We start from the raw sequence: 23,007 nt of genomic DNA, 5'->3' as shown, positions 1-23,007 counted from the left end.
ATGTGCTTGTGCGAGGCGCTTCTTTGTGCTCTGCTCGGTAACCCGGCAAGACTGCTAATAAAGATGCGTGTTGCGAAAGGCGGCGAGGCTTCCGTGAGAACCGATTACTCACGTTAGTTAGTTGCTGCAACTGTCATGGTTGATGCGGGCAAAAGCTGGAGCTGAAGTGAGCTGATGGATGTTGTCCAGCTGGCTCGGAATCGGCTGCAGCCTCCCAAGGTCGAGAAGCATCCTTGGCTTTGAGCTGATGTGAATCCGTAAAGCTTAGTGTCTGATTGTGTCAATGGCACTCACGTCAGGGCGTCTGTTCAACCTGTTTGTAACTTGGTTAAGTTGACAAGGTTGTGAGTGCAACTTCCTCGAGTGAGACTGAAGTAAGGGCAACTGCTAAAGGCCCAAGATCATCACCGTTGACAAGCTCCCGCAATGTAAATGATGAGATGAATGGCTTCTCGTTAGCCAGCCGCCTCTAGAGATATCGTTTTGCTATGTATACAAGATAGGGGTATTTCTATTCTTCTTCAAAACAGCTGTTTCTCTACAAGATTCTACGCAACAACTACCCAACGTGGTCGTTAATATAATACAGCATGTGGCATTGTAAAACTCATACCACTGCTCCCGTCTATCAACCAGAATAGATGGAGCGGAATCCCGCCGAGCCAGAATCTTCGAATCCAAAACAATGCGGCTAGGTGCGCTTCTGCGGGAGCGTCTGTTCCCAAACTGTGCTCGCTCCCTTGGTGAAATCAGAACAAGCACTTGGAACCAGGCAATCTCTGCGGCATACAAGTAATACATGGGCTCAGTGCAAGGGAGAAAAAAAACGAGAGAGGAAAGAAAAGACTGGTTCGGCCAACACCCACCGCTAGATCAAAAGCCTCATCGCTTTCCCGCAGAATCGCATCCACTGTCGCAGATGCACAAGTTGCACAAGATCTAATTTCCCCATTTGTGACTGAGAACCACTCGCTGGAATGTACCCAATCGCTGTTGGAGCATCGGCTCTCAAATAGGCGGTGTCGGCCTCCCCGTCTCGCGTGTAAGGTACATATATGTGTGTGTGCGAGCACGTGTATATACATGAAAGGAGTGGTATATATATGTGTGTATATATAGAATCGTCAAAAAGGAGACTAGAACAATGGCACATGCGGCTTCCCGCAAGCCTCCTCGTCTTTAACCTCAAGATTGGGATACGCAGTGTAACCTGATCACGGCGTGGCGTTGCGTCATGCAATCGGTCCCCTGACGCGGATCGCCGTTTGCTGCTGTCGTGCGAGCAAGCTTGCCTGAAATGAAACAGTCCGAGGTAGGCAGGCGTTGACGAACACAACAGGCTCGTTGCTTGCCATCTCCCGAGACGTCGGGGCAATCTCCTGTCTGAGTGACGAAGGCTGATGTGCCGCGAGGTCGAAATGATAGCCGGATTTAGCAATCGCAGCGCTCGAAATGGCGCGGAAATGGCACCACGTCGCGCACGTTGGGTACACCAGTGAGATAACTCAGCAGGCGATCAAACCCAAGGCCGAACCCTCCATGGGGAGGACAGCCCCAGCGTCTCAGATCTAGGTACCACCCCATGTCGCTGGATCTGGCTTTCCGCTGTGTCGGGACCTCTAGACCATGAACGCGCATGTTGTCCTCAAGTTGGGCAAGCCGGTGCTCCCTCATGGATCCTCCCGCAAGCTCTCCGAGATTGGGGACCAGGAGGTCGAAGCAGTCGACAGTCTGCCCCTGAGGTGGCGGGGACTCGGACTGAAGCATGTAGAAGGCCTTGATCTCCTGCGGGTATTGGGTGACAAAAATGGGCAGAAACGCGTCGGTCTCTTCGTCGTATCCGATTTTTTCAGCAAGATACTTTTCATGTTCCGACTGGAGTCCCGATCCCCATACAGGCTTGTGTTCAAACATGTGGGCTACAGGCTGAAGGATTTCGATGGCCTCCGTGTACGTCACTCGTGGCCATCTCTTCGGCGACGTCAGACCCCTCCATCGCTGCTGCAGCTCCTTGGGATCTACAAGGTCTTCGAATGCCAAGCGTTCTGCCGGGTCTCTGGAGTCAAGCCGATGCTTTTCGAGTTCTTGGGCGGCACTGAGCCGCTTGAGTCCGCTGGCAAGCGACGCCAACATTCTTTGGGCGAGGTCCATGACCTCATCCATGTCTTGAACGAAGCTCATTTCAGCTTCAAGCATGTAAAACTCGCTCAGATGCCGAGAGGTGTCACTCTGTTCGGCCCGGAACGTCGGTGATAGAGTCCAAACATTTCCGAGCGCTTGAGCTAGAGCCTCCAAATGCAGCTGTGATGAGACAGTGAGATATTTGGGGTCTCTGAAGAATTCGGTCGTTCCACCGCTCTTGACGGTAAATGCTTCGCCGGCACCCTCGCAATCTGATGAGGTGATGATTGGGGGGTGGGTTTGCTGAAATCTTTCTTGGAAAAAGAATTGGCTTAGGAGAGCCATGGCATCCGATCTCAGTCGAAGGAGTGTTGAGTTGATGGGAGTTCGCGGACGGAGATGCGATATTGCCCGCAGGCTCTCCGGCGTTTGATATTTGTTCTGAATGGGATATGTCTTGAGAAACGTCAGACCGATTCCACGAGCCAAGGGGAGCAAAGAGCGGCCTCTTTGCAGAACAGCATAGCCTTTCTTACTTGGGGATCGGACGAGCCGAGAATTTCCACGTTGCTGACCCGTAGCTCAGCTGTAGTCGGTGCCAGGCCTTGGTCTGTTCCAGCAGAGTGAGTGGCAGCATCTTGCTCATGCACATCACTCGAGCTTGGCTGGCCTGCAACTGAGCTACGGGCAAGCTTGCCTTCTTGAGATACTACGCTGGGTGGTGGTTTAGAGGAAGAGGAGCTACTATGCCATACGCCTGTGAGGCGGACGGCTGCACCAGGGCGAATACTACGACGTGCTGTCAGCTACTGCTCGCCATGATGCTAGGACGAGGGCTGACGTACTCTGCTGCTAGGCTCTTGTCCACGACGGCCTGCACAGGTCTCATTGATGAGCCGTCTGTGATGTCAACGAAGCGCACGCTAGAGCTTTTGCGAACTGATCTAACCCAGCCGCAAAGCTGCACATCCGAGACAAGGCGTCCAGGCTGCCATTCTTTCAGGTCTGCCACCGTCTTGATGTCCCGAAGGCCTTGCCCGTCGTCACCAGGGATGCGCACCGAATAGCTTCGCCGATAGGGAAGACGGCAGGGCCGATATCGTCTGGCAAATAGGCTGAGACGATGAGACATGATATGATATTCTTCTGATATGATAGCTCAGCAGCTTCAGCAAGGCGGCAGAACTTGGGTGCGTCTCATGACGTGTAGCCCCGGGCTAGGTAGGGAGAAGCAGAAGCACTGCAATGGCCGTACAGACTGTCTTGGGTCTAGATGCCGGTGGTTGTCATTTCCTGTCTCGCTGAGCAGGATTTGAGGTTGCTTTCTTTTTGCTGGCTGAAAGCTGTGAGCAGGGGTTGGGCAGAAAAAGGAAAAACAGTTGTGCCGTTGGTGTGTGGGCTAAAGCGGTGAAGCGGATTGCAGGCGGGCTATGTGGCACCTGGAGCTCGCGAACTCGTGGAGGTACGTAGCACAGATGAACGATCAGGTACAGGTACATGATCCGGTACCAGCGAGCCCGGAGCTGGTACTTTGCGTCCGACAATTCGGTACAAACGAACGATGTCTGCATAACATCTACCAGGTTACCTGGCATTGTTGTGTTGGCTCTCTCCCACAAAGCAACTCAGGCTGAATTTTATATCATCCAGCCACGGCTAGCAATTGATACTGCCACTAGCAATACCTCAAAGGTATAGTGGCACGGCAACGCTAGAGAAAGGGGCCGACGAGCGTCTGTTAGAGCCTGGCAGACACACGTATATTGCCCTCCTTGCGGCCACTAGGAGCTGCAGGCATCTTGCATGGTACTGCCTTATCTGGTGGCTAGCAACCCATTGTACCTTAGCACCCTCACTGGCAGGTATCTTTCCTGCCAGAACAGGAGTACGGAGTACCTTAACCGGTGTGGGACTCGTGTCTCTAGTGCCAAGCAGGTACCGGTACATCTTCTTGGACACTTCCATACTGCAGCAGGGCCTCAACTTCTGCTCTCGCATCTTCTCCCCTCTTCATATCCAGCATCGTCATGCAAAGCTTCCACTTGGTGCCTCTCAAAGGCCTTCGGGCCGCCTACAGGCTTGGCGGGCCGCACCCACCTGATCTCCCTTTTCTTTTTTTGTCTTATCCTGTCATCAAATGATGGGCGCCTTCTCTGAATGGGTGCCAGAAGCGCCATGTTCCACTCGCACCCTCCACTTGTCTGGCGACTGCGGTCCTTTTGGCCTTGTTCTCTCTTCGTCAGGTCATGTTCCGCCGAGTCTGGAAGAAGCCATGTCGCGAGATTGCTTCTTGGGACTGTACGCTGCAAGTGGCGTCCCCGGCTAACGGCTGTCCAACCAGCTTGATTTTGATGTCTCAGCTCGAGTCCTTCCTCCTCGCCCGGACTGACACCGTCGTCAACCATCACGTCCATCCCTGGCGAGTGCCATGGGATTGGGCAATCGCTGCGACCTCCATGGCTAGATGGACGGTCTGCCAAGTCACAGCCGCTTTCCGCCTCCACCCTCGAGTCCGCCAGGGCAATCCCAGCACAAAAGAACAAAAAGACCTGCCTGTGCGCCGTACTCCATACAAGCGTGTACCTCTCGTGGGAGTGGCACTCGTACCGCCTCCAGACGAGATCTGCCATCTACCTGTACTCGGATGTACGAGGACTCGTACGGAGTACACCCAGACCCCAAAACCAAAGGCCCTTGAAGCCCCCCTGGCCCATGCCCTGCGCCGACACAGACTAGTTTAGATCCTTGCAAGGTTCAACAGGGCGAGATGAGGTATCACAGATCTTATGCGCATGCGTCCGCAACAATACTCCGGCCTATGCCAAAAGCAACAGTTACGAAGTGCCTCTCGTCATTGCTTCCGCCCGCTGTGCTCTGCTTGCATGTGCTCTTGCCGTGCTGAATCCAATAAGCAGGCCGGCTTCAGCTCCGCTCACCAGGGCCTCCCCTACCCTTCTACCCAGTGTGAAGCCAGAAACTCCGTAATGAACCATGAACGCTGTACCTCTTTGTCTGAGAGACCCACGGGGGGGAGGGGACCTCGTACTATGCCTTTCCGGCCCTCTACCTGGGCTCTCGACCTGCCTCTGAGATCTCACAATACGCGAATCAAAGCATCTTGACCAGTCCTGGGCACTACCACCCCTCCATGTACAAGCATGTCCCGCCAACTTGGCTGCCGGCGCCCTCGTGGGTCCCGGTATGAATTCCTGTCTTGCCGGCAAGACATCATCTAGCCCCCCTTTGCGGTCTTGGTAGTCTGTCAAGCGATGCTTGACACTCTCTTTGCAACTTAAAGATCACTAGCCTCTTGATTGTTCCTGCTGACCCTGCTTGCTCGCCTGTCGTTGGCTTTTGTTCTAAACATGTGGTTCAGATTCTGGACATATTGGGTCGTACAATTCACTACAATCCCTACATCTCGCTTCACCCTCTCGAAAAGCCTTCGCTTCTGGATGACTGCCCGCCTGATTGGTAACTTGGCTTGAAGAGGAAGAAACAAGGGGAGCAAAAAAAAAAAGCATTTATATCAGGCCGAGACAATGATATAAATGCACTTCACCCGCCCTGCTGACTGGCTTACTTTCTCGGGATTCAAAACAACAAGTGTCCCCTCCAGCTTTTATTTAACTCACACATCCTTTCTTTATAATCTGTCGACGTTTCCTTCGCCATATTTTGTTCATCCAACTTCTCTTTTCTATCCAACAAAGAGTCTTCAGCATGGCTCCGACTTCTAGATCCAGCAAAGTAAGGCCGTCGGACGTGGCAGCTGACACCAAGAGGAACTTCATACCTCTTGTCAAGGCCAAATATTCAGAAGTGTTTCCACCGTATTCTATCCTCTACCGACAACCTACTGTGCAGCTTGATATTCCCCGCCGGAAGACCACTACTCGTCCTCCGGTGTTTCGAGTAGAATATGGCGATCCCGTCATGAGAGCCATCTACTATGCCGCCATGGATAGTGAGTCTAGTGAGGCAGCAGGGGGTCCGAGGATTCGGATTCCCTTCATCTGCGCCGCCAATGAGCGTCGTCCCGGGGGAGACTGGGAAACTGGCTGCTCCGGCTATGAGGAGAGGCTTTGTCGACGAAGCAACCTCTCAGCTACGTTGAGCACTCCATGGCCGACAGTGGGAGAGGTGTCCCACTATCCAATTCCCACTCCCGGGGGCATTCTCTCTGACTCAGTGGTTGTTTGCCGTGGACCTCACGAGCGGTATGAACAGCTTGATCGCTGGTATGATCTGCCGGTAATCTCTGTCGCCCCAACAAGATGGCCCAAACTCACAGAGAATGGGACCAAATATTCTTTTTCGGCAGAGAGGGACATGATCAGAGAAAAAATCCGTGGCGCCCTTCGGATTTGTCTATACAACAACTACGATCGGGTAGTGATTGGCGATTTTGGCCTCGGCAATGGCTACCGCAACCCACCCAAGGAGCTCGCCGAGATTTGGCGGGACATCTTCCTCTTTGATCCCGACCTCCGCGGTCAGTTCTCATATGTCATTTTCGTCTTTGAGGATCCCGCACAGAGCACGACTCGCCTCATCCATGAAGAAATGCGGAAGAAGGACCAAAAGAGCAGTGGCGTGTCAAAGTCAAAGATGCCCCTTGGCTCTGGTGGTAACGGGCCTACCGATATGGATATCTTTGAGGGCGTCTTTGACCCTACAGAAATTGAACATGTTCTTTGCCGACCAGACCCCCGATACGCACTTGATATGATCACTTCTTGACGTTTCTTCGCCATCTTCTCAAGGATGACGACTACGGACCAGCTACGAGGACGGGGACAGTCTCAGCGACAACGCACATGGGCTTCACTGGCTTTCCAACGCTAAGTGAAGCCCTCCTGCCGCCACCCCCTTTCTCTGTCTGTTCCTCTCCTAGCTTAAAATTCATCATGTGCGGGTCATCAAAAGAGGGGGGAAGGCTGCTTTAGTTTGCTATGTATGGGCGGTATTGTTTGTCTTTCTTATTTGTTCGGGCTTTTTGTTGTCTTCTCTTCTTCGAGTGGAGAAGGGCGTCAATGTCTGGGGCTGGGACACCATGGAGGTTGGTTCATTATGGCTTGGATGGACGGGCTAAACTATTACGGATATCACATATTGGGACGAGGTCTTTTTTTTTCCCCGGGTTGTTTCCTGTCTCTTTTTTTCGCCTTCCCGTGCTGCATAGAGTCATCTCGCGTGTACGATTGGTTGCTGCTAGTGCAGTTTAGTATTGGCGGGCTGTGTGAAAGCACCCTGGGAGGTTTTTTCTTTTTGTCTTTCCTTTTTTTTCCCAGCTGCTGTTGAGGTGCGGTGTGAAACCCAACAGGCGGCTCTCATATTTTGTCCCCCCCAAGAATCTAAGATGCAATTGGATTAAATCACTCACTAGGCATCGAAATTTGGTGACAGAAGACTGACAGCTGACATCAGACCCCCCTCGCTGGGAATGAGCTGGCTGAGACAATGAAATGGCACTACGGCGAAAAGGGCGATTGAGGTGTCAACCAACTTTTGGGGGCCGGCGTCTACATTTACTACCACACATAGATGACATGACTTTTTTCTTCTCTTCCCCTTCTGCATGAGTTGCCTGCCTTCAATGACCGCCAGTAAGATATCAGAATTCTGGTATAAATACGAACTCAGAACCCCCGACGCAGCAGTTTACAAAAGTACATGTATGCGGGCATCATCCCCCAGACACGGGCTATTATTGAACTGCAAAGTCGAGTGAGACTGTCGCAATGGGCCAAAAAACAGTCGGGACATGTCCACTAGGCGTTCCGGAGACCCGCGACAGGCTAACGGGTTTGCTCGAAATTCTTATTATTAGAGGCCACCCCTCACCCCGGGAGTTCCTTGCATGCGTCAGACGGCTGAGGAGTTGAAACCGGTGAAGCTGGATGGGTGAGGCGCTAAAATATGGTCTCTGTGATTCGCGGCTAACACGATCTACAGATAGTTCATTGCCGGAGACGCTATACCCAGGCCTTGATGACCGTTTGTTGACTCAGAATGCCGCTGGGTGCTGCAGGAGCATTGAGACACAAGGATCATTACCCTCTGTCAAAGGATAGCCTGATGAAAAGCTTCTGGGGGGGCGTGGAAGGGCGTGATTTGCTCAGCGGACGATGTACAGTATGGGGTCGCCCAACCTTTCCCTTCCCCATACGGAGGAGCCACATGCTCATCGCCGACCTCGTCTCTCAATTCTCACCAATCTCACGAGTCGATTGGCCCTCTCAGAATCAATAGCCATGGGTCACTAGTCATGGAAAGCGGTCCCTCTTCCCCAAATTGCTGCCACTCAGCCGCAATTTTTTGCCACCTCCCCAAAAAAAGCAAATCAAGCAGCAGCATCTGAATCTCCCCTACCCCGCCAGAAGGCTCTTGGGAAGCTCTGCTTTCTGAAAACCATGTTGCCGGAGCAGGGATTGCGGAACTCGCCCCTTGCCGGATCTTTGGTGCCTGTTCTGTGCTCTGTGGCATCCATGCCATGATGCTTGAAGTGTCAAAAGCTGCGGCCGTTGGACATGGGATACGGTGCTATACTCGGCCTGTACAAGTACAGGTAACCTGATGAATGCTCTTCTGGTCTCAACCCTGCGGCCGCATCAAAGCCTGACCTATTCTTGTCTATGTCGTTTGCGAAGGCGTACAAGTATCGTTACCTGTACGAGAGATGCCTGTCTGGACAACGTGTGCCTGGTGTTGGTGCGGCTAAGTACGGAACTGGGCTCCGGATTTATCTCGAGATGCCAAGGGTTGGGCATCTCTCTTCCTTGGCCATTCATCTTGGTAACATCAGCAATTGAATGATTGCTCTGAGTATTCTGTAGACTGCTGGGAGCATTTACATTCGCATTCGCCGCTCTCTTTTCCCTCTGTCTCTTTGTTTCGTGCAAGAGGACAGAAAGACTTGGCAACGCAACCTGCAATCACATAACAGCGCTTGCGTGGCTTACAGATTAGCTTCGCAGACACTACCGATCTCGACACGCTTGAGCAAGACTTCGTAACCAAACTTAGCCGGGAAGCCCAACGGCGGATTACACGTTAGTACACATGGCGCGCATGCATGTATGTACACATCGTCAAGGCCCATATATACACCCCCTTTTTTTCGGTACTTTCTTGGAAGTTACAGGCAAAAGGCAAGAAAAAGGAGGTATACCATGTACAAGCATGATTCTCGATCAAATGACAAAGCAAAGGTGACATGTCGCCTGATCACACCCATCAGTAACACCCTCGATAGGCTCAATCCGTCGCCCGTTCCTGGGTCTTTGACAGGCGAGTTTGCCGGGGTCAGCGAGAAGGCATCTGGCATCACCGACACCATCAACTTTTACTGCTACTTCATGCAGAGGTAATACTACATGCTACATGTACATGCCGGCCTGTCATCCGCTTCCTTGGAGATGCACGATCGCTTGCCATACGAGAAGTGGGAAAAGTGGGATGGGAAAAACAGGATTCTGATCATCGTTCTCCTCCCCCCTCCCCAGAACGGGCCTAGGTTACCCAAATCGGCACATTAGGCACACGAGGCTGTGGGCAAAGGGGAATCTTTCTGCGATCGGTGCCCCATACGTGCTATGTACATACTCGGCGGGAGAGGGCGTCGTTTTGTCTTTCTACGAGTGCGAGATCTCTCTCTCTCTGTGGCACTCTATATTGCAGAGTTGTGTGTGTGGAAGATATGGCATTCTCGGCGTTGTTTTTGGCGGCGGAGACCAAGAAAATGATGGGGACCGGGGGGGAAGCCGATGCTGCATATGCTAGGAGGATTTGGAAACTCGATGGAAACCGGGCTTCGGGCCATTAGCCTGTGGGCTTAGCCGTGCGTCTTGGGGATTATGTCCGTGTGGTGGTTCGACGGATAGTTCGGTTTTGAGACAAGGCCAGACCAACTAATCAGTCAATGTCTTTTAGTCTTTTTGCTCATCTCATCTCTCTCTCCAAGACAGGAGGATTAAGTGTCTCAACCCGACCAACGGAAAAAAACCTCAGCCCCGTCAACAAGGGACAAGCAAGAAGGAAAAGAAAGATAGAGAAGGATGGAATTGTTTCGTCCCCTGCTTTGCTTTTTAGAGTTCAGCTTGCCATCTCACTGTTCATCAACCTGAAACAGACCCGGCGCTCAGGTCTGTGTGTCTGTCTGTTCCCCCTCACACCATGTTCACCAAACACACATACACACACACATCAAAGAAAGAAGGGCTGAGAATTCCAAATTCAGCCCCGGCAATGGATGTGTGTACAAGTACGGCCTTTTTTTTTCTTTTTTTTTTTTTTTTCGTGGTGGATTTCAAGTTGATTAGATGTCACGATTGATGGAGGGGACCCTTGCCGATTTGCTAGTGCGAATGGGGATGCATTGCATGTAACGTTTTTGTTACCGTAGCATCGCCCATCCTTTTGGCATCTTTGATCCGATACCGTTGGGGCGGGCGGTTGCAAAATGAGCAGGGTCTTGTAGTTTGTTAGTTTGTAAGTAACGGAGTACAACTTTGAGCAACGGGCAAAGCTCCGAGACCCAACTTACTTACACTGTAGACCCGGGTATTTCGCTCCTTTATTTTTTTTTTTTTTTTTTTTTGCATTCTCCCTCCGAGTGGTACACGTAATTAAACATGCTTGCATTTGAATGAAATGATTCTAAGACACGCTATGCATGTTCATTTAAAAAAAGGAAAACACAAACTATCTGCAAAAAGAAAAAGTAATGACGTATTAATACATACACAACTGTGTTGCAATTCAAACATATGTTTTCTATTTCCATATCATTTTTTGTAATGCTCGATTCGGACATTAAGCAGTGACCCGTTTTGTGCCAGCACTTTTTTTTGTCGTATCAATGTTACCCAAAAGCGTGCGCCTTACATATATAGTGACGTCCCCCGTTCAAGCTACCAAAACGACGTGCTCAAAGCGAGAAACAGAGAACAAACTCATCGTTTGATATAACAGCTTGGTTCAAAAATCCACAGCCTCAGTATCTACCGCTGTTACCAATAGGACGGCCTCAGTCCCGCAAAGTTGGCCATTACGGCCGTTGCCTCGCCCTCACCTTCTTTCTTCCGTTGTCCGCTCAACTGTTGGCAAGCAGGATTAGCATCTGATAGAAAACAAGTGCAATAAAAGAAAAAGAAAAATCAGTAGACATACCTCGAGCTGAACTCCCCGGTGAATGTGAACAAGCCAGTCGACGTAGCTCTTCGCCTCATTGTTTCGATCCTCGACCAGCATCCGAGCAAACTCATATTCAGCGCCGTCAAGTCCCTGGCGCGCCAATTGTATAGTCATGCCCTTGGATCCCCTCATAGACTTTAGAAACTCAATAATGTTGCGAACCTGGGCACTAAGATGAGTTTCCAAAACTGGCAGTGAAGACGTATAGACATCCAGGCTCTTGAGTGTGTCGTGGCCCTCGCCAAAGAGATCGGTTATCAAGTTTGGCGATGTCTGGGAGTGGAACCAAAGCAAGCACTGCTGTCCGTTATCAACCAGATAGACACCACCGGGCTCGACACGTGAGAACGATGTTCGGACCGACGGTGGCATCTTGAGGTGGCCAGTTTCGGGGTCTGCAAAGCCTTCTTCGGGTTGGAGATTGTGAAGAGCAATCATTCTGGGATAGAGGTACAGATTAAGCTCCAATGCGCCCATGCTTCGAACCATGCGCATGTCGTGAACTCTCCGATCCGAATTTTCGATACCACCCTTGAAAGCTCTGCACTTCAAGAGGCCCAGCATGTACATGCAGAATTCCTTGAGCCTTTCGGGCATAACAAGCTGGCTCGGAGGGAATTGGTTAGCCGAATGCTTCTTGTAGTAGGCCATGATGTCAATGGTTCGCTCAGTCAGCCAGTTCCGGACGTCGAGGAGGTTGGCCGATGTGGTTGCGAGCTTGGTGCCGGCTTCCTTTGCCAAGATACCGACAACGGCATCTTGGTCGACAAACTTCAAGCACTGCCGAATAGCCTGCTCTTTGGTGCTTGACTCTTTAGAAGTATCGCTGACACTAGCAATAACGTTGGAGCATCGCACACGCCGTTGCCCGGAAGCTGCTGTATAGAGGAGAGCAGTCTGGAAATGGGCATCTAGCTTCGGGTCCAGTTTGCCGTCGTAGCTAAATGATACACCGAGAGCCTTGTCTGCATCGATGACGCCGATTTCCAAGTCGGCGCCAAAAGTGTGCTGGATAAAGTTGCCGTGATATGCCGATACTTGCAGTCCATTAGAGCAGCGCACCTTCATCAATCCCTGGTAGCCCGTTTCTCGGGCAATGGCATGTGTAATCTCCATCGACAACTTGGCACCATCCCGCGGAGCGATGAAGTTGGGGAAGTAAAAGGTCTCGCCACCGGTCGTGGCAGCGACATGTCCTACCGTGGCAATGTCAAGATAGCCGCCAGACGGCGCAGCAAGGAAGAAGTCGACACCAATTCCAGACGAAGCCATCTTTTCAGCCACCTTCTTCCACGCAGGGTGCTCTGTGGTGTACATCTTCTTATCCATCTCGCCACCGGGATGGTTGCCGTCATCACGCATGAACAACCTGCCAGGACCCCAGGTTGATAAGCTTGAGCCAGAGCACACCACTTTACCTCCAGTGGCCTCTAGCGCAGCTACAGCGGCGTTGAGTGTGGCAAGTAGGGCGGGCTCGGGGTTTTTGATGTCGGAAAACATCTCGGGAAGGCGGGTTAAGAGAGAGGTGATGATGGCCTTTGACTCATACGGGTCGACGAAGAGTCCCTCGCCGAGGGGAAGGAAAGGATCTTCCAAGTCGGGCATGATCATCATGTGCGCTTGGTCGAGATTCGGCTGGTTCCACTGTTAGCAAGCCATTTTAATTCACCAAATCATTCCATTGATCCACTTACGTTGATGTTGTAAAAGTGAATGTCCTTGTCGTATGTGATGAAGCCGACCTTGGCTCCCTCGGGTATCCTTCGCTTTGGCTCACTGTTTTCATCCTTTTCTTCATCATTGCCTCCATACAGGGCCGCAAGAATGCCTTCACAGAATGTCTCCATAAAGCCCTTGTTATACGACTCCTGAGTGACGTCGATGACAAACAGCCATCGGAGGCCAACGGGCTCCCTGGTCCAGTACTCCTTGGGAACAACAAACTCGACCGTGCCTCGGTGAAGCTCTGCACGCTGGTCCCTGTCTAGGCGCACCCCCTGGGGGCTGATGGCGCAAAAATACTCTGGTGGTGTATCGTTGGGGTATGAGCAGAGGTTGCATACAAACTTGTTGCCGCCAGACCGGAACATCATGAACGGGTTGATGTAAGCTCGGCATCTTCGACAACGTGGTGGACCGGCTTCTCCAAAGTCAAGAACAGGGATCTCTGCCTCTCCGGCCTGGAGGGGAGCCAAAGGCTGAATGAGCATGCCCAGGGGCAAGCCAGTTGAGTGTAGGCCCTCGGATGTAGTTGGGATGTTGTTCAGTGTGAGTCGGGTATATTTGGGGGAGGCATTGCCTTGGTCGAAAGCAACAAACGACGTCGTCGCAGGCGGGGGAACATGGCGCTCAAAGGTCGGGTATACGTTCTTGTTGAAGTGCTCCTGGATCGCGTCCCTGGCAGCCGGTATGCTTGGCATGTCCTCTGCCGAGACCTGGCTTGCACCAGCTGCGCCTATAGGTGTAGCGGCATCGATGGGGCCAGAGCCAAACCTCGATGCGAATTCGGCTTGCGATATGGGATTCGCGGGGGTGAATGGAGAGGCGGGCGCTGGGAACTGGCCGGGATTGGCCATCTGAGGCGTGCCCATGGGACTGGCCAGAGGACTTCCAAACTGCCCCAGAGCCGGAATGCCCCGCGGGCTGTTGACATTGAGGAACTGCTCGGCAGGAGTCCCCGGCGGCATGCCATTGAAAGCTTGTGATGAGCCGGTCGGCTCCACGCTATGGTACGCGTGCCTGTCCTTCTTCTTCCTCCTCGCAGCAGCACCCCCCGCATCCGCGCCCAGGTTCATCCCGCCAAACTGAGCCGCCAGGGCACCATCTTGCGATGGCAATGGAGACCCGGGATAGCTTTGTCCCTGTGGCGGGCCGTAGCCGGGAGTGGACGGAGGTGGCATGCCCATGGGAGCTTGGTGGCCATACTGAGGAGCGCCATAAGGGCTCTGGGGGGCATACGGCGAAGCAGGGACGGGAGGCTGGAACTGAGGAGCGGCCGGAGCGGATGTCTTGTTGGGATCGTTGGGATCGAGGGGCTCGCCGTGGCCCAGGGCGTGGTATTGGGTATAATCCATTGTGTGATGGGTGGAAGGCTTCGAGGAGGATGAATCGACGATGGCAATATCAGACTACAAAGCTGACGGACGATTGAGGGGTCTTTTTGTGTGAGACAAGCGCAGCAAAGGCAAGGCCAACGAGGAGAAAATGAAAAGGTCAACGACTAGTAAACATGCTCAGCACCGCTTCCATGATCCTCGCTCACAAGCCCGGCTCGCAAATGTCGTGCACGTCGTCGCGGCGAAGCTGCAATTGCTAGAGGAGCTGCCGTGCCTCGGTGGCCTTTTCGCGGTGCTTCGACTTTCTACATTCGTGGCTTCAGAACCTCAGTAGCCGCTTGCCTCTGATTGGCTTAGCCTGGTTTCGAGCTCTAGAAGGCTTATCGAGTGTTTATCGTTATCGTGACAAAGGCAGCCCCGCTTGTACCTATGTACCTACGCGGCCTCCATCGGGTTATTGCACGTGCACGGTCACATGGAGGCCAGCATCCAGCCATTCCGTGTAAGTCGAAAGATGGAGACGTAATTATTATGGGAAAAGGCAGGCTGAAGAGCGGAAAGGTTTGCAGTCTCTAGCCGCAGGAGCATGCCGCAGGAGCATGCCGCAGAGAGCGATCAATTTTCATGGAGCTACTAGGCGGCTTTGGAGATGGATGGAGAGGACTCGAATGGCCGATATACAATACATGTGTGTGTACGTACGTTGAGCACCACGCTGAGCCAATCCGCTGGAGGCAGGGTCATATTGCATGATAAGCACATTTTAGGTTCGGCGTTTGGTCCTATGGAACCAACTCATTCGCAACTTAAAGTCTTCAGTGTTCTTCATCTTTTTCACTTTTTTTCTATGAATATTTAAATTTCTTGGATGGAGAATAATTGAAGCCTACCTGTACTTTCCCAGGCACTCTGATGATTGGATTGGCGTGCCTTGCTTTGCTCGTGGGGAGTGCTGCAGTCATCAGGCATGACACGACTCGGGGATTTATGAGTTGTCATTCGATCATAGGCACGGCACCAGGCCATTCTCGATGGCTCGCATAAAACGGAAACGACAGGTGTCTCTATCGGATTGAATGCTGGCAATTAACTAATAATTACCTGCTTACTCCTGCACGGTGAACTGTAAAGTGTTGCCAGTAGGCAGTAGGGTATGTTATTGGTGAGCGCATCCGCGCATTGGGGCAAGCATCGTGTAAGACTGTAACAGATCGCATGCAGGAGTCTGCATCAGTGCCTAGGATTCCGATAGATGGAGAGGGAATTGTCCCAAATCGACGAGCTTCACAAGAGAGTTGTCTGGGTTGGGCACAGCCGGCAAGCTGGTTAGGCTGCGAATCGTTGTTGTTGTGGGAGAGAGTCCAAGTGCGGGGAGAGGAGCGGTGATGACGGTGTTGCGCGGCCATGGAGATTGTCGCAAAGTAAGGCAAAAAAACAGCTATTCAAGCGGGAAAAAAAGTCAAAAATGCAGAATATACGATGAAACCGTCCAAATAGCAAAATTTAAGCTTGTTACTATCGCTTTGCGCCGCTGAGATCTCATATGGATGGCTGGGTGGTCATTGGACCCTGGAACGGATGACATGACATGGTGCAACGGCGAGCCACAAAGAAGCGGCGTAAAACCGTCGCAAAAGGCAGCTTTGAAACCCGGCAGGACGAGAAAAGGTCGATTTCGGATGAGAAATAGTCTATTGTAAATCGGTGAGAGCAAAATGACAAGAAACAGCGGGAGATTTGGCTCCGAAAGTGGCAAAGGTGAGACGATGACAGGACGCTCGGTCGCATGACCATCCGCCACTCCGGCAGCGGGCGGTCTTGGAATCGCGACAACTCATCGCAGAGGAGAGGTATAATTGCAAAATTAGGTGTAATCAATTCGCGAATTGCCAAATATTATAATGAGTCCAGAAATTATGTGATTTGAAAAGTGGTTGCGAAGCAGGGCGGCGGGAAAGCCTTGAGAGGCTCATGTCTGGATAGCTTCACGGTTGGGTCGCGAGCGAAAGCGCGATGCTGGGCCAAAAAAGTGACTTTGGCTGCGGACAGCAAAACAGACACCAAGACGCACCGGAGCCCAAATAAAAATAGGCTCAGCGAATAGCCCGAGAAACAGGCATTCAGATTCAACCATTCACAGGGTCACGAACGGGGGGTGCTGTCGCGCAATTCACAATGCGACAACGACCATAGGGGAGCGACGACGTCGACCATCTAAAGCGAACCACGTCTCCGGCGACGACCCGCCGACCAGATGGCCTCTTACAACAAACAACGCTACAACCGCATCGGGCGCCGGGGGATTTCTGACGTCAAAAAGCGCAGCAGATAGGAGGGCAAATGGGCAGCTCAAAAAATGACTCACTGACCAGGCAAAAGGAGGGCCAGCTCGAGAAGAACAAAGCGAGCAGGACAGGAATCTGGCATCCAAGGTCGGGGGGAGCGGTCGAGCCTCAGATCAGAGGTCGAGGTACACGGCAGACGAGGTGATGTTGGCGCTGGCCAATCAGAAAATTGGTCACGAGGCAAGGGATTATTTTCGCAGCCGAACTGGCGTCGATTTTTACTTTGGAAGCATAACAAGGGCTGTGGGGCCCGTGGCTCTGGCAGGAGGGCCGGAGAAGGCATGTACCGGTACCTGCAACCGCAAGGTACCGGACACGGCGGGTCGTCATTTGGTGTGATGCTGAGCTGTTGTCCGGGCTGATGTGTGTGGCTGGAGAGGGAATTGGAGGGATGAGGATCGGGGAATTGAGCGCCTCGGTCGAGGTGGTATTAGCTTTAGCGCAAGAGCTGTTGAGTTGAGGTGGAACAAGCCGCTCAGAAAGGTTACACACACGCACGCACACAGGCATAATGGATCACATCGGGAGGACGGTGATGATGGCTTCGTCCTGATAGCGAATTAGGTAGGATATGGGATGCAGACGCCAAAAGAGTGAATGAAATTGAATACAAAATAAATAAAAGATGAAGATAAAAATAAAAATACGATGAAATGAAATGAACTGAAAGATGAATACGGCAATTAATTCAAAAAGTCGATAAGAGAAAAAGGTGTAGGGTGGTGCCTTGAGACACAGGAGAGAAAATGGGAGAGGAGGAGGAGGAGGAGGAGGGGAGGGAGGGAGAGAGAGGCAGACACCGACAGATAGAGCGAGAGAGGGAGCACAGACATGCAAGAGAGTGCCGACTGTTGAGCCCAGAAAAAAAGTTGTGGCGTTCGCCCTCGGTGCAGGATCGCTTCCCGGCCGGGGAGAGAGGGGCTTGTACCGGTACAAGCGCTAGAAGTCGTTCAATCGTTGATGGAAGCAAAAGGTGTGGTGGTCTGGCCACTGCAGCACTACCACTAGTGGGGGCGCCTAGCGGGTGCGGCACACATGGGAGAGAGCAAGATGTACATGATCCAGCGCCAACACAGCACTGACCACTCCAGGGGACCTCTGTCTGCTGGAGCTCCCAGCACCTAGCTCCAGGACCTACTGATTGCGGCGCTGCCCCCGCCCCGTATATAAACAAGCCCCATCGCCCTCCCACGCGCCCGACGTCTCGCCTGTGCCCTCTCTCTCTCGATCTTCATCGCTCTACAATCAATTACAATTCTCCAGTCGCGTCAGACGCCCGCTTATCCAGAACTCTCTCTCTCTCAAATCACAGTCGAACACGTTCTTCGCCCATCCACAGCCATGCCTCCCAAGAAGACCGAAGGTGCTGCCCCCAAGGCCAAGTCTGGCGCTGCCCACGCCAGCTACCAGGTTAGTTTCACCGTCCGTCGGCCGCATGCCGGCATCTGGCGACGATTTTTCACTTGTGCGGTGTCTTGATTGGAAGCTAATGCGAGGCCGAATGCAGGACATGATTACGGATGCCATTCTCAATGTATGTTGGCAGCCCTCTGTGGCACCAGCGCATCTGTTTGCGCTTTATTTCCCCGTCTTGCCCCCTCCCTTCACCTCCCCTTATCACTGCTGTCCTTCTCCCCCCTCCCTCTCGTAGTTGCTACTGCTGCTACCCTCTTTCACTCCATCACACCACTCACTCCACGTCGCGTAATGTCCCGTCCCGTCCATTTCTCTTGTGCGAACCAACACAGGACTGTAAACTGACTTGCTCTCTTTTCGCACCCAATAGCTCAAGGATCGCAATGGCTCTAGGTAAGCACTGGACCCATCAGTCGCCCAAACTCATTGGGCAGCATTCGGTACAAGTAGCTAACAGTGTCCCAACAGCCGTCAGTCTCTGAAGAAGTACGTCAAGGCCAACAACACCTTGAACGTTTCGGACAACATGTTCGATTCTCTCTTCAACAAGGCCCTCAAGGCCGGTGTTGAGAAGGGCATCTTTGCCCAGCCCAAGGGCCCCTCTGGAGGCACCAAGCTGGCCAAGAAGAAGCCTGAGGCCAAGAAGGCTGCCGCTCCCAAGAAGGAGAAGGACGCCACTGCTAAGAAGGCCACTACTACCAAGAAGGCCGCCGCCCCCAAGAAGGCCAAGGAGGGCGCCGAGAAGAAGGAAAAGAAGGAGAAGAAGGAGGGCGCTGCCACCAAGAAGGCTGCTGCTCCCAAGAAGGCCACCGCCACCGCTAAGAAGACCAAGGAGGCTCCCGCCAAGGTATGTCTTTGAATCTCATTCTCATTCTTACTCTCACCCTATTCTAACTCCTCCCCCTTTCAGCCCGAGAAGCCTGAGACCGTTCTGACCAAGACCAAGTCCGGCCGTGTTGCCAAGGCCCAGAAGCCCGCTGCCACCAAGAAGGCCGCACCAAAGAAGGCTGCTGCTCCCAAGAAGGAGAAGGCTGCTGCTGCCGCTCCCGCAGCCGCCGCTGCCACCAAGGCGTAATTGATCCCTTTGGCGTGAGCAAAAGCAGCTTTTCTTTTACTTTTTGTATCCTTGATGAATGTGGCACGGCGTTTTTGGGGTTGCAAATTATTACTACGGGTCGGGCAAGGGAGAGCCTGGGTTGGCTCGGGATTGATTGATTGCTGTTTCCGCGGTGCGCAGGAATGATGTTTGTTTTGATACGCGCACTCTCGGACGCGCTGGGCACGGCATTATCGCACTATATATGTGACTTTCCTGGAATGAGCTCCCCAGTGGGGGGGCGGATCACTATATTTTTTTTTCTTACACGATTGATCTTGTCCGTCCGTGTGCCGTGTTGTAAGAAAAAAAAAGTTTGCGCGTTTTCAGTTTCTCTGGTGGGCGGATACTGTGGGCAAAACAACATAAGCGTCACGGTGTCTTGGGTGCGTGTTTGGTGTAATAGTATTATGGGAAACATATAGACTTGTACAATTCATATAATTCACCTGCATTGTCTTTGACCGAACTTGCGGATTGTGATATAATTTCAGTTTGCAAATCCCCTCAACGGAAGCGATGAAATGAGCCCAACACTTTGAACGGCGCTGTGTTTTTATTTTGGTACGGAGCTTGGAACAGCTTGCGCCACTAGTACGCGTAGCGAGATATTACGGGGGAAGAGCTTGACAGAGACGGAGGGGCGCATTGCAATCCAGTGCTATTCCGGGCCATTGTTTTCTCCACGGGCCGCTGAACCAAATATAGTTGCCGCGGTTGTAAGAATCGAAAGGATCGATGAAACGCTGCGAATCTGTCTTACCGTTTTGGAACTGTCGTCAGCTTTGCGCAGGATGGCATGTTCACTAATATGGAGGAGGCATGGGCCTCTCCAAGAACGCCCAAAGTTGCTCCAGGGCTGCTTGTGCTTGCAAAGAAGCGCTAAGCCAGTAATCTCGTAGTGGCAGCGCTCAGCCTCGTCTGGTTGGTCACCATGACGTTGACGCAGACCCTTCAAGGTTCCATGTCGGTTTGGCTCAAGGGTTCTGGGGCAGAGAAAGATGGGACGGCAAGTATTTGTACCTGTCTCTGCTGCTGGAGGCACAGCATTGGCATTGTGTCTGTACAAGAGCCGTCACCGTCTGGGCATAGGGTCCTGGCAGCTTCGGGCTCACTACCCGTCCACCGTATTTACAAAATGCCCTCTGTTACGAAGCGCCGGACAGTACAGCAGGTACGTGTATTAATTATAGATTGGATGCCATGTGCTACCAGGCCAATGCGCAAGGCTCGTAGCACTGAGCATGCCGTGTGCCTGCGGCTCGCTGCCACGTAGACGCAGCACGGAGTGACCCGAGCCAAGCCCCGTGTGAAGCATTATGCTGCTGCCTCAGAGCATCACCGTCAACTCCCGTCTGTCGATAATTTGCCCCTTGCAGCCTTTGCCTTTCCCTAGGTACCTTATTCCCTTAGTAAGTGCCGTTTCTCGGGGTCTCCAATGCCCTTCAATACCGACTTGGGTATGACGCCTGTCCTCCGCAATCCCCATAGTAGTACTTGGCTCGGGGGTCACCAGACGTTGCCTCAACCGTCAGCGAATCTCGTCAGCGCATCCCGCCATGGCCGGCCGTATCAGGAACACGCGGTACCTGCCGAGAACAGCTGGCTGGCCCGTGCGAGCACCATTAGCACCTGTGCCATGTGCAGGGCTGTGATGAAGCGATACCTGCGGACGTGCTGCCTGCGTGGCTGAGTCGCCAGGTATCTCCTTAACTCGGCATGGGGCACCCCTCATTGAGGCACATGTAGCTGTACCACCACTTGGACGTACCTTCCTGTAGCTCACCCCTTCGCAAGGGACAGCCTAACCGATTCTTCCGAAACGACTCACTTCCATATTTTGCTCCCTGGGCCACACACGATTGTTAAGCCAGACACGGTTTCATATTTTCTGTCAACATCGAAGATTTGTTTCTTTGACGCTGGAAGATGGCGGACCGGCTGTCTCTCTTCCTGTCGTGACCGAAGGGAATAGAGGATACAAGAGAGCTCCCCCCAGCCATACAAAAACCATATTATACGGAACCTACCCACTGCCTTAGTAGACCCGTTGCCTGTCAACGATGGCGTCGTCATCGAACCCCTTCCGCAAGAGTGCGACACAGCACACAGAGAACCGCTTTCCTCCAATCGACTCTATAGATGTCGCTCAGCTGTTCCCGCCTCCGAAAACGAGCTTCCGCGACGAAAACGTGCCTCCGGCCGCACAATCTCCGGCTGTTGACGCAAACAAGGCCAAGGTCATCAAGAAGGTCCGCGTTCTGTCACCGCCTCCCCGGTCGCCCGACTCACCAGAGTGGACGACAAGCTACTTTGGCTCTGCCGCCCATACATATGCACAAGAACAAGATCCCTTTAACAATGTCGATAACGATTGGGACAATACAACCGCTACCCCACCTCCTCAGCCGGCCCTTCCGCAGGCGCGGCAGCCGTTGACGGCGGCAGAGATGCAGAGGCCGGTTTCGACGGTAGCCAATCCATTCAGCAAGAAGAAAACCCAGGACACTGGGAATCATCAGGAGCTTAAGGAGGCTGCAAGAGAAGAGGGCGAGGTGTTGAAGGCGGCACAGTCCGCGAGGCGGTCTCTGAACGTGGATTCATTCAAACGGCTGCTGATGACGGGGGCAACGAGCCCGCCCAGCTCTCCGCTCCCAACGGACTCTTTCGATCAGAACCAGGCGGATCACCTCAAGTCTACACCAGAGATCTCACCTGCCACCTCTACAAACAAGGAGAAAAAGGCTCCTCCGCCTCCTCCTAGCTCACGACACGGCAAGGTGATTAAACCCGGGCAGAGTGTCACTGGCACCGAAAGCGCCGTTACCAGCCCTAAAGAAAAACCGACTGAACCAGTCGTATCTAAGACCGAGTCACCACCCCGACCTGTGTTGTCTCGAGAGAGCTCATCTAGCAGCTATTCCTCAGAAGAGACAGAAGAGGAGGTGCCTATTGAGACTGATACCCATCCTCCCGCACTCACGGCCAGCCCAGATCAAATAGATACTTCCGTATCACCCCCCAACAATGCCAAGAAGCCTCTACCAACTCCGCCACCGAGAAGGCAGCCTCGGATTGAGGTGAAAACGGGTGCCCCGGATTTGAAAGAGACTGAACCGCCTCCACGGACATCCATGGAATCGATGCCATCAAGAACGAGCAGCGTTCGCCACAGTGCTCATGCGCCGGCACCTCCACCGCCTCGAAGGACTACCTCGGGCTCGAGGCAACCGGGCACGCCGCAATCTTCCACCTTCATTCACCCTCCCGAGCTCGACACCCCAAGGACTTCGATGGACTCTGCCAGACCCATGGCCCCTCCTCCGCCTCCCACGCGCAATCCGTCCACCCGCCGACCTCAGAGCTTATACGGCCTAGAATCCTCCTCTCATCGACGAGGTTTAGCTGAGATTAAGCCGCGAGATGGGGTGGCGCCTCCTCCCCCGCCGTCAAGGATACAGGGCAGCAGCCAGAGCAGTACGGACGGCCCATCCGCACGTGCGAGCCTGGACTCGGCCAGGAAACCGAGGACGTCTGCAGACGAGTTTGGCAATCTCGAAGCACAGTACCCTGGCCAAAGCGTAGACATTCTCGCCGACCTCGAATCGCTGCAGAGGGAAGTCGATGCCTTGCGAGGGAGGATGAGTTGACACTAAAAAAGAAACAACTTTCTTCAAGCCTCATTTGTGGATATACACAAGGGGTTTTGGAGAAGGAGAGAGGAGATGTAAATGTGATACCAGAGGGGAGTAACATTAGAGGAGTGAGACGGAAA

The 23,007-nt window shown here is 52.8% G+C and overlaps 6 protein-coding genes across 6 annotated transcripts; 4 read left to right on the top strand and 2 right to left on the bottom strand.

The window, feature by feature from the left end:
* Window positions 1-1,258: 1,258 nt before the first annotated feature.
* On the bottom strand, window positions 1,259-3,454 carry V8C40DRAFT_57583 (asparagine--tRNA ligase SLM5). Its single transcript, XM_083223144.1, has 3 exons — window positions 2,967-3,454; window positions 2,658-2,910; window positions 1,259-2,577 (listed from the first exon to the last, which is right to left on the bottom strand). The coding sequence occupies exons 1-3, from the start codon at window positions 3,251-3,253 to the stop codon at window positions 1,432-1,434; spliced, it is 1,686 nt and encodes a 561-aa protein (XP_083070781.1). The 5' UTR covers window positions 3,254-3,454; the 3' UTR covers window positions 1,259-1,431.
* A 1,844-nt stretch (window positions 3,455-5,298) lies between these two features.
* V8C40DRAFT_57570 (uncharacterized protein) lies at window positions 5,299-6,972 on the top strand. Its single transcript, XM_083223142.1, has one exon. It carries the CDS (start codon window positions 5,845-5,847, stop codon window positions 6,862-6,864), a length of 1,020 nt encoding a protein of 339 aa, XP_083070780.1. The 5' UTR covers window positions 5,299-5,844; the 3' UTR covers window positions 6,865-6,972.
* V8C40DRAFT_57571 (uncharacterized protein) lies at window positions 6,973-7,466 on the top strand. The gene has a single exon (XM_083223143.1). It carries the CDS (start codon window positions 7,081-7,083, stop codon window positions 7,423-7,425), a length of 345 nt encoding a protein of 114 aa, XP_083070779.1. The 5' UTR covers window positions 6,973-7,080; the 3' UTR covers window positions 7,426-7,466.
* A 3,322-nt stretch (window positions 7,467-10,788) lies between these two features.
* On the bottom strand, window positions 10,789-14,659 carry V8C40DRAFT_250821 (uncharacterized protein). Its single transcript, XM_083217056.1, has 3 exons — window positions 13,014-14,659; window positions 11,296-12,954; window positions 10,789-11,222 (listed from the first exon to the last, which is right to left on the bottom strand). Exons 1-3 carry the CDS (start codon window positions 14,391-14,393, stop codon window positions 11,136-11,138), a joined length of 3,126 nt encoding a protein of 1,041 aa, XP_083070778.1. The 5' UTR covers window positions 14,394-14,659; the 3' UTR covers window positions 10,789-11,135.
* Window positions 14,660-17,845: 3,186 nt separating this feature from the next.
* V8C40DRAFT_250809 (histone H1/H5 family protein) lies at window positions 17,846-19,685 on the top strand. The gene is made up of 5 exons (XM_083217055.1): window positions 17,846-18,130; window positions 18,228-18,254; window positions 18,507-18,529; window positions 18,605-18,983; window positions 19,047-19,685. The coding sequence occupies exons 1-5, from the start codon at window positions 18,062-18,064 to the stop codon at window positions 19,209-19,211; spliced, it is 663 nt and encodes a 220-aa protein (XP_083070777.1). The 5' UTR covers window positions 17,846-18,061; the 3' UTR covers window positions 19,212-19,685.
* A 481-nt stretch (window positions 19,686-20,166) lies between these two features.
* V8C40DRAFT_268007 (uncharacterized protein) lies at window positions 20,167-22,882 on the top strand (the record flags this gene model as incomplete). The annotated part of the gene is made up of 2 exons (XM_083219921.1): window positions 20,167-20,245; window positions 21,345-22,882. The coding sequence occupies 2 exons, from the start codon at window positions 20,167-20,169 to the stop codon at window positions 22,880-22,882; spliced, it is 1,617 nt and encodes a 538-aa protein (XP_083070776.1).
* Window positions 22,883-23,007: the final 125 nt, after the last annotated feature.

Source organism: Trichoderma camerunense, assembly GCF_050948025.1.
Source record: "Trichoderma camerunense strain CBS 138272 chromosome Unknown V8C40scaffold_14, whole genome shotgun sequence".
In the NCBI taxonomy this organism is placed as follows: Eukaryota; Fungi; Ascomycota; class Sordariomycetes; order Hypocreales; family Hypocreaceae; genus Trichoderma; species Trichoderma camerunense.
This window is presented reverse-complemented; position numbering and strand designations above follow the sequence as displayed.

Excerpts from the sequence above, each read along its gene's own strand:
- V8C40DRAFT_57571 (XM_083223143.1), top strand. The coding sequence starts at position 7,081 with ATGGGCGGTATTGTTTGTCTTTCTTATTTGTTCGGGCTTTTTGTTGTC.
- V8C40DRAFT_250809 (XM_083217055.1), top strand. The coding sequence starts at position 18,062 with ATGCCTCCCAAGAAGACCGAAGGTGCTGCCCCCAAGGCCAAGTCTGGC. Across the intron at positions 18,255-18,506 it reads TTACGGATGCCATTCTCAAT|CTCAAGGATCGCAATGGCTC; the intron begins GTATGTTGGCAG and ends CGCACCCAATAG. Across the intron at positions 18,984-19,046 it reads CCAAGGAGGCTCCCGCCAAG|CCCGAGAAGCCTGAGACCGT; the intron begins GTATGTCTTTGA and ends TCCCCCTTTCAG.
- V8C40DRAFT_250821 (XM_083217056.1), bottom strand. The coding sequence starts at position 14,393 with ATGGATTATACCCAATACCACGCCCTGGGCCACGGCGAGCCCCTCGAT. Across the intron at positions 12,955-13,013 it reads TTCACTTTTACAACATCAAC|CCGAATCTCGACCAAGCGCA; the intron begins GTAAGTGGATCA and ends CAGTGGAACCAG. Across the intron at positions 11,223-11,295 it reads ACCGGGGAGTTCAGCTCGAG|TTGAGCGGACAACGGAAGAA; the intron begins GTATGTCTACTG and ends GCTTGCCAACAG.
- V8C40DRAFT_57583 (XM_083223144.1), bottom strand. The coding sequence starts at position 3,253 with ATGTCTCATCGTCTCAGCCTATTTGCCAGACGATATCGGCCCTGCCGT. Across the intron at positions 2,911-2,966 it reads GACAAGAGCCTAGCAGCAGA|TATTCGCCCTGGTGCAGCCG; the intron begins GTACGTCAGCCC and ends AGCACGTCGTAG. Across the intron at positions 2,578-2,657 it reads TCGGCTCGTCCGATCCCCAA|ACATATCCCATTCAGAACAA; the intron begins GTAAGAAAGGCT and ends ACGTTTCTCAAG.
- V8C40DRAFT_57570 (XM_083223142.1), top strand. The coding sequence starts at position 5,845 with ATGGCTCCGACTTCTAGATCCAGCAAAGTAAGGCCGTCGGACGTGGCA.